The 8,965-nt window shown below is 43.9% G+C and overlaps 1 protein-coding gene, 3 non-coding genes and 1 pseudogene across 4 annotated transcripts; all 5 read right to left on the bottom strand.

The window, feature by feature from the left end:
- Positions 1-1,269: 1,269 nt before the first annotated feature.
- TRNAG-CCC lies at positions 1,270-1,340 on the bottom strand. Its single transcript has one exon. It is a non-coding gene; the product is annotated as a tRNA-Gly (tRNA).
- Positions 1,341-1,418: 78 nt separating this feature from the next.
- TRNAA-AGC lies at positions 1,419-1,491 on the bottom strand. Its single transcript has one exon. It is a non-coding gene; the product is annotated as a tRNA-Ala (tRNA).
- Positions 1,492-3,520: 2,029 nt separating this feature from the next.
- Positions 3,521-3,593, bottom strand: TRNAA-AGC. The gene has a single exon. It is a non-coding gene; the product is annotated as a tRNA-Ala (tRNA).
- A 347-nt stretch (positions 3,594-3,940) lies between these two features.
- On the bottom strand, positions 3,941-5,660 carry LOC125528858 (annotated as a pseudogene).
- A 110-nt stretch (positions 5,661-5,770) lies between these two features.
- On the bottom strand, positions 5,771-8,962 carry LOC125528857 (mediator of RNA polymerase II transcription subunit 17; the record flags this gene model as incomplete). The annotated part of the gene is made up of 7 exons (XM_048693284.1): positions 5,771-6,353; positions 6,905-7,228; positions 7,326-7,790; positions 7,947-8,334; positions 8,421-8,506; positions 8,705-8,818; positions 8,909-8,962. Coding segments are annotated over 7 exons (1,761 nt in total), but the record flags the coding sequence as incomplete, so codon positions are not given.
- Between the last annotated feature and the right edge of the window lie 3 nt (positions 8,963-8,965).

The raw sequence follows: 8,965 nt of genomic DNA, 5'->3' as shown, positions 1-8,965 counted from the left end.
TCCAGCAGCCGAAGGGCTGCACCGTTCGCATTCGAACTCCACTTTCGCAAAAATCTTTTTAGCTTCCGTGTGACCTTTCGTATCCCCGTAGTGCATGGCAAAAATTTAGATATCGGCTCGGCTCATTCCCGCAACCCGCGGCGCGGCGAGGTGGGCGGCGGAGGAGGAGCGCGCGTGGGTATCCCTCTTGTTCTCATGCTCATACAAGTGGGGAAAGAACCTCTCTTATAAGGAGGTCCAACTCCCACTCAACTAGCAATGTGGGACTAAACTTTAGTAGTATCCCTTGCCTTGCACAAATGGGCTAAGTGGGCCTCTAGGATTTATTAGAAATTTCTGAAACTGCTATTGGGCTAGGTCCAAAATAGACAAAATTTCAGCAACATGGACCACCTTTTCTTTTTATTTATTCTTTCTCTCTTCTTTCTTTCACTCCATCTCCGTCAATTACATGCATGTGACCAGATGTATAAGGATAAAGGCAGGGGACATGGCTGTGAAAATGAAAATTTAAGAGGTGACCAGTCACTGTCCATGGACACGCCCGGACACGTCCACGGATGTTTGAAGGGCCAGATTAGATGTACATGGCCGTAGATTCTCTTACGTATACCTCACTTCTTTGTTTTTGGGGAGAAATATGTATATTACTCAACCAATATGGTTACAATCAGCTCCATCAAAGTTTAAAATTTCACCAGGCATCACCTCAAAGAGAGCATGATTTCAGTCCCATTGTTTGAGGCGCAAGAAAGATGTTGTGAACAAGGAGCCTCTATTCCACATATTGGTAAAAGATGCTATGCTCCATCTTAATGATTTGGAGTGGTTGTTTGCTGTGCCCATAGAGCATCTATCCTGTATGAACCTCGCCTTTTGTTCTATGTTCTTACTTTTAGTACTGGTAGAACTGAACACTTAGCACCTTGCTGCAATTATCATCTGGTGCTTGTTATGCAATCCTGATTGACTTTCACTAGTTATAATCTTGTAATTGTTGCTAGCTGGGGTCTTTCTTTGCTACTGCTTCTATGGCCAGGATTTGCGTTGGCCAGCATTATTTTTCCTTTTGACCCCCTAAAGGTATCAGAAAAATGTGCTAATTCTCAGTACATTATTTATCTAAAAAATTGGTAATAATTTGGCCGATTGAGATGGCGACAGTTTCCAGAGCAACACCTCTAGTAGATGTATGAAAGAACTTAAACATACAAAAAATAAAGAGAAAAGGAACTTAAACTTACAAAAAGAAAGAAAAAAGAAGAAAAATGCGCATCCAGGGAATCGAACCCTGGTCAGTACCGTGGGAGGGTACTATGATACCACTACACCAGATGCGCCTTGATGGTTATATGTTTTGTCTTCAGCTTGTCATCCTCATAGACCAGGCCATGTGAAAAAGAACAAAAATTGAGAAATGGAGAAGTGGGGTATCGATCCCCATACCTCTCGCATGCTAAGCGAGCGCTCTACCATCTGAGCTACATCCCCAGGAATGATTATGTTGATTAATAACACTACTCATCTGTCAGTAATGCACGTGTCTCGTTGGTGCAATTGCTATACGCGACCATCTCCCTTTTCAGAGGCATGGTGGCTGCGGTTTGAAATGCTAATTCCTTGGCGAAAAGTTATTCGAACTTTTGTTGTTGAAATGATTAGTTACATGCTCCCCTCTGTAGCTTAACATTTTGATCTTTTATGCTCAGTGCACATTTTGGCCCTACTGCTTTTTTCACCTTGTCGCTCCCGCTCTTTGTATGGAGATGTTTTTCATCACGCATATATCTGGGAATGTCATTGTTACTAGTGGCAAGTAATTCGGTCTTTCTTTCCACCTGATTTTTGTGTCCAGGATTTGTGGTGCCGCCTTGGTCAGCATGTTATGGTCTGCCGGAAGGTTGGTGTTGGCCGGTGTTATTTTTCTGCAAGGCCGCCGTTCCCTGTCTCCACCGATTGTCTTAGGCCGCTCGATGCTGTTGTTAGGATGCTATGGTTTGACCTGATCAGAGCTGAAACCGTTCTTAGGATGGTCGGGTGAAGCGTGAGATGATCTCGCTGTAGTTTGAAAAAAACAATACCACGGCTGCAGATCAACATTTCAGGCACTATTTTTTTTTTTTTGATAGGGCACCGTAATCAGGGGCCTACTGTGTGGATATATAAGAGCTGTTTTTTTTCTCCTGGAATGTTTTAGCTGTCTCTTGATGTGGATGTCGCATTGGCGAGATTGATTGACAGAATAAATTTGGTTCCGTGAAGGGCAGAACATATGGACAAGTTTTCTTCTTCTTCTGGAATGCTGAAACTGTGTCTCCAGGTATCATTTTGCTCTTTATTTTTTCTACAGAAGGATAGTTAACAAAATCATGATGGTGACATTTTGCTCTTTGCGCCATTGGTGTCGTTGAGATTCTTAAAAAAATACTCATTTTGTTTTAAAATATAAGGTGTGTATTGCTTTTTTGATAAGTCCAACCTCCTTATGTTTGATCAAATTTATGAAGAGATATATCAAAATTCGCAATATCAAATTGGTGTTATTAGATTCATCATGAAATGAATTTCCATAATTTTCTGGCTTAATATTATGGATGTCGATATTTTTGGCTCTAAACTTGATCAAAGTTAAAGAAATTTGACTTTCCAAAGAACTAGCACCCCTTGTATTTTGGAACTGATGGAATATTTAGTTTGGCGGATGGGGGAAACAATGGTGTGTGTTTTATGTTTATTTATAATGCGGTTATTTGTGGGCTTTCATGGTGTAAATCAAATCATACTTTTGTGGGTAAATTTCTGCGTCGGTGGCTACATGTACTATATTGATGCTATAGTATCATCACATGGTGGCGCTTTTTTTTCTAGGTGATAAGAGGGTGCACAGGGTTGACATGTTTTTCTAGCCGGTTGGTGTTGATTGATTTGAAAAATCGTTGGCCCGATCAAAACTGTAAACCAAATTCAAAATCGAATATCTCAATCAAATAAAAGAGGTTGAAAATTAGGGAATATGGTGAATTAAAATAATTAAATGATAGATCTCCTTGAGAAATTATTGACCCGGTCAAAATCAGGTGGCCAAGTTCTAAACTGAAGACCTCAATTAATTATGAGGACTTACAAATTAGGAAGTAAAGTGTAGTAGTATATAAAAGAATTGAATGAGAGCTTTAAGAAATTGTTGACTTGATCAAAATCGGGTAACCCAATTTCAGTTTGGACACCTTAATTGATTGTGAGGCCTTTTACCCCTAAAGAGCTTAGTGATGTACTCCCTCCATTTCTAAATATAAGTCTTTTTAGAGATTCTATTATAGACTACATAGGGAGCAAAATGAGTAGTAGATTGCACCATTTCAGTTTGCAGCACAGAATGTACCCATGTTTCTTATTTTCCTTTTGTGTCTAGAGGGATTGTGTGCATGTTTGGGAGATTTTGGAGTTTGCAAAAGTGAAGTGAAGAATCAAGATAGTTTTTCTTTTACAGAGATTTGCAAAGAAAAACAAAAAAAAGGATTGGAGAAGTGGGGTATCGATCCCCATACCTCTCGCATGCTAAGCGAGCGCTCTACCATCTGAGCTACATCCCCTTGTTGGCTAATTGTAATTAGGATATTTATTATCATGAAACACCTTCTCAACGTACCACACCATTAAGAATCGATTTTGGGCCAAGCAATGTTGCAACAGCGTCCTGATACCTTTGGTGGGGCGAGCCAGTTCAATCACAATCCCAGTTTTTATTAATTTTTTGCTGTTTCATTCAGTCTGCCACAGAATTCTTATTGATTAAGAAGAGTGAGAGTTGCCTGGTAAATTTGCAGAAAAACAGGCTAAAAGCGACACAGAATGCTTTTTAATCAGTTTCCAAATTGCTTTTCACAAGTCATCAGAAGCAAGCAAAATGATCAAGTCTGGTGTACTTGGAAGATAAAAGAAAATCAACCAAACGAAATGCCCCACTGGTTATTCAAGCCAAGATCAGTCTCCCTTGAAAAGTAAGCAATCAGGTATAACTGCTGGATTTGCTTTTTAGCAAGGCCAGAGACTTCTTCTTCCTGGTGAATTTACACCAGCCAACTGCAACTGCGTTAGGGGCTGCCATGCATTCCAGAGAGCCAAAGAACTGTCAGAGGAGACGGTCGACTGGTCGAGGTACTCGTCATCGACAGTGGTGTACTTCACGTCAGGGTACAGCTCGGTGGCCTCGACGCCAAAGGACGGCTCGATGTCGAAGTTGGCTTGGTCGCCCCTCATGAAGACGGAGAGCCAGAGGGACAACAGTATGTTCAGAGGGAAGGCCGCTTCTGCATGATTACATGGCTGTAACATCACCGATGCTCGGAAGGTAGGTTTCGGCGAACCCGTTGCAGCAGACATATGTGTGAGGTATACCCTCCGCCTCGATCAGACGGCGGAGCCTGACTTTACCAGCATACAATGTGGCCGCTGGATCCACCGTGTGAACCCGCTCTACGTCAGAGCCAAACTCGGATGGCAGGAGCCTCTGTGCATCAACTATCCAGTGATCGATCCGCAGGCGTAGTTCCACCAACAAAGAAGACAAGTTGATTATCTGACCTTGATGACATTGCCGGCCTCCTTCACTGCCATGACAATCCTCATCTACTCGGCAAGCTGACGGGGCCCCACAGCCAAGATCACAGCATCTGCACCCTTGATGGCATTTACGAGGCTCCTGTGGTCAAATAAATCTCCCTGGTCATCAGACAGAAAAAGAATCAGAATCCACACACAGAAAACTATCAAAAGAAAAAATTTGAACGGCTACAAGACTCCTTTTGTTTTTCCTGCTCAGAGCTGGCTCATGATTTAAACGGCAACTTGCTGAAGCAATTAGCATTTGTGGTGCACTATTTTTCACACAACTGGTTTGCAAAATGACAACAGTGCTGCATTAAGAACTTCAGTTACATGCATTCTTTCATATAACTAATTCTTTGCATCACCACTTGTATAATTTCAAATGCTAATTTCAAGGTAAGAAGCCTTATGTACAGGACCAGCAGTCTCCAATAAATAGATTTCACTACAAAGACCCTATATTCCCGTAAGCAATTAACAGTAGAGTAAGCATAGCATGGAACTGAGGCATTTCAGGGCATGATAAAATTGTAAATTTCATTTAACTTGGGAAATTATTACCATTTGTGATACATGATTTTTCATAGAGCTGGTTCGCAAAATGACACACTTGATTAGAGGGCATCTGTACAGACACGTAGCAGGACAATAATGCAGCATTAAGCACCTCAGTTAAAATATCACTACTTGTATCAATATACAGCAATAGTATAATTTCAAATGCTAGTTTCAAGGTAAGAAGTCTTAACTATAGCAGGCTCAAATAAATACATTTCACTTCACCTCTCATAAGACAGATATAAGTTAGTAAGCCATTGACAGTAGAGTTAAGCATGATATGAAACTGAGGCATCTAGGGACAATAAAAAATATTCATTGCAACAATAGCATGGCATAAATATCGGGTGTCACAAAACAGAACTGTTTGGTCTACCAGATTGGTCAGAGCGCCACAGCCAAAATAAAAACAAAAGCAGTTTTTATTGGCTAACAACAGCTTTCATCCCGGTGCGGTGGTGCTTCCAGAGAACAGAGCCAGGAGACAATGCCATGGATCAAGTCCAGCTGGCCGCCGAGGTGGTCCGGCAACTGGTGGCATCACCATCTCCATGATTCTGTTTCGGTCCAAACCAAGGACCCGAATTAAAGCCAACAAAACATGTCAGATACCAGAAATCACGTTGTCTTCCGTAATAATACATGGCTTATCTGAATTAAAACCAAAGATTCTGTTTCAGTCCAAACCAAGGATCCGAATTAATACATGGCTTATGCTTGTAACTACACGCCCAGCATCAGTGCACCTAAGCAAGGCACCGAAGGGCAGCACAAGCAACAGACTGCCACCAGCAGCAAAGGCAGCCAGTGCTTACACCATCGCACGACACACAATACAGCACTGCAGCACACTTCTATCATCTCAGCGGGCGGGCACCAGTGCCGCAGAGGTTGATGAGGTCCAGGAGGGTGGAGTAGAGCACCTCCAGGGACAGGTACCCCAGGAACCTGCGCTTCTCAGCCCAGGGGTCGTCCGCCGCTGGTGCCTTCCCGTCATCCTCCGCCGGGTGGTCGACAGTCAGGTACCATGAGATGCACCCGTATTCATCGTCCGGGTCCACGTGCGCCACCAGGCCCAGCGTATCACCGTGCTCCAGGTCGAAGTAGAGGCACAGGAAATCCCGAGTCACACTCATCCCCAGGACCAAAGCCTCCTCGTGGAGCCAGTTTATTATCTGGCTCGCAACCTGCAGATATATGTGCAGACAATGTGCTCAGCACCTTACAATAAAGTAGGCCCCGAAGAGATGCGCGTAAAGACACCAGTCAGTTGAGTAAATCTCAGCCTCTGGACTTGTCTTATATGCATGTGTATATGTATAGTGGGGATGGTATTAACTTCTGAACTATGGAGCCCTGGCAATGATCCTAAGACGTATCATCGTACCTATTCTCTGAACTGAAGTCAGGCTGAACTCAACATTCCGACTAGCCAAACAAACTATTCGCGTACGTCGATGGACACATACATTCAGTGCAAGGCTTTCCCAAGGAACATACAGTAAATAAGTGTAAACGACTGAACAACAGCCATTGCAGTCAATCATAGAACAACTTTGGATTTACTAAGCCTTAATTATAATATGGTGAAGTGGTTCATGCGCTATCCTGGCACAATTGATGCTTCAACCTTGTGAATCATAAATACTCTCAACAGTAGTAAAGTTAATAAATTAATCCAGTGCATATCGGCGATAAAGGATAATGACTTGAAAGGTTTTATTTATCACAAGTTTACCTGCTGCAGAACCATCGTTGGGAGGTCCTCCAAGTCACAATTGTAACTGTTTATCAGATAACCATCAGAGGGCTTCCTAGTCAACGACCCGGCGATGCTCGGAGAACCCTCGCCCAACAAACTTATCTGGCCGTCCTTCAAGACAATCTTCGTGTTGAACTGTGTCCTGGAAGATTTGTACTTGGGCTCGCCATTGTCCGAAGGCTTCGTGGGCCGATCAGCAGCCAAAATGGGTTGCGGAACTCTTAAGCAGAGAGACCAGGAAGAAGTTCTAGAGTGCCATGTAGGAAGGGACCGCAGCTGGAGATAAGGAACCCTGCTAACCTGCATGCATTAGTGAAAAAGGAAGTTACAACGCCAATCTACTACACTCATTGTATGTATACTGCATTAATGAACAGGGAAATAATAGTAGTTATACCACACTCTCTAGCTCCAGCTGCACTTTTTTTGAATATGTTTTATGAGCCACTGTCATGCAGAAATGACTTAGCAAGCCACAATCTTCACCTGCAGACTCTGCGGTCTGAGCAGGACTCTGGTAGCGAACAATATTACGATATTTCTCCCTGACTTTACTGAGAATGTTCTCGTGGAACAGGTGTAGCAAGTAAATCTCCAGACTTTTCGGGTTAAGAAACCCTGAGGTGTCCCTTTTTAAAGGCTCCTCCTTCCCATTGGTGGTGGCTAGCACAAGATTCGCCTCTGAATTATTATGCTCTTCATGGCCTGCCATTTCTGAGTCACCATCCTGTCCAGAATCCACAAGCGAAAGGCACAACAAACTCTCCTCGCCAATTGCTAGTTGGAGAAAATCCTCACGCATTCCAGTTACGTTGACACCTTGAGTTTGGACAAACGTCTCACGGATCACCATATCCAATACCTGCAAAGGCATAAACTAAGCTAAGCACGAGGTGGTATGAAAGATAAAAATGACAAAAGGAGAGAGCATCTTTTGTCACAGGAATAATTTTTCATGGATTTCTAGTTGGTCAAAATGACAGGTTTGCAATAATTCATAAGCATTTAGACAACCTACCTGCTCCTCAAATATAGACTTGTGGATATTGCGAAGAATGGAATGTGCCTGTTTGACAGACTTATTGACATCATCATCATCCCCCAACACATCATCTTCCGCTGCAGAAGAAGTGGTGCTTGAGACACCTTTTGTTCTGCAAGCATAGCTTTCCGGGCCGTTGGCACTGTCCCGGTGGAACTGAAGGCTCAAGAAACGGCACGACTTTTGGGGGACTTGTACAGACAAAGTGCCTGACGAGTCCTGGTCGATCGGAACCAGTGACAACGACGACATCCGTGGCATCGCTGCCGTGTCCAACTGAGAAGTGTCAACCACATCAAACATGAAGCTGTTGATTCCTGGAGCATTCCCACGCTGCCTCTTGACTTTCCAGTTCTGCTGCAACCTGCCAAATCCAACAGCACCGGTCAGGGCACAAGCATCGCTACTTAGATGATGCCTGGAACCCGCAATCCCTGCGACAAGACGAACCTGATCAATGAGCCGTAGAACCTAGCCTCCTTCTGGAACTGCTGCTGCATCGTCTTTGCCGATTGTTTGAAGTACCGTCCCAGATGCTGAGATTGCGGAATGGAGCATAATAGTTAGGGTCTGTGGTGTAGGTTCAAGCATGAACTACTCAAAACATTTTGTTCTGCAGTTTATTTTCAATCCCCTCCTCTTACTGGTAAGTTGCAAATATCCCATGGGTCTCAGTCCATGCCTCCAACTAATTGGCTGCAGATGCTCTACTAGTTTCTAGTACAGGGGCTTACCCGCAGCCGCTGGAGCTTGGTGGCGGCGGAGACGGCCATGTCGACGAGGACTTCGTCCGGCAGCGGCCTGGGCTTGGAAATGGTCGCGACGGCCACGGTGTCGTTCGCCTCGACCTGCATTGTTTGTTAATTGTTATTATCCATCCATCATAACCAGGACATCAGCTCATACGAGCGGCTGGAGACGCGGAGGGAGGGACGGACCGTGGAGATGAGGTCGAGGACGACGGTGAGCTCCTGCTGCGCGAGCTGCAGGCTCTC

The sequence above is a fragment of the Triticum urartu genome, unplaced genomic scaffold (assembly GCF_003073215.2).
Source record: "Triticum urartu cultivar G1812 unplaced genomic scaffold, Tu2.1 TuUngrouped_contig_5164, whole genome shotgun sequence".
Classification (NCBI taxonomy): Eukaryota; Viridiplantae; Streptophyta; class Magnoliopsida; order Poales; family Poaceae; genus Triticum; species Triticum urartu.
Note: the sequence above shows the minus strand (reverse complement) of the source record. Positions and strands in the feature narration are given on the sequence as shown.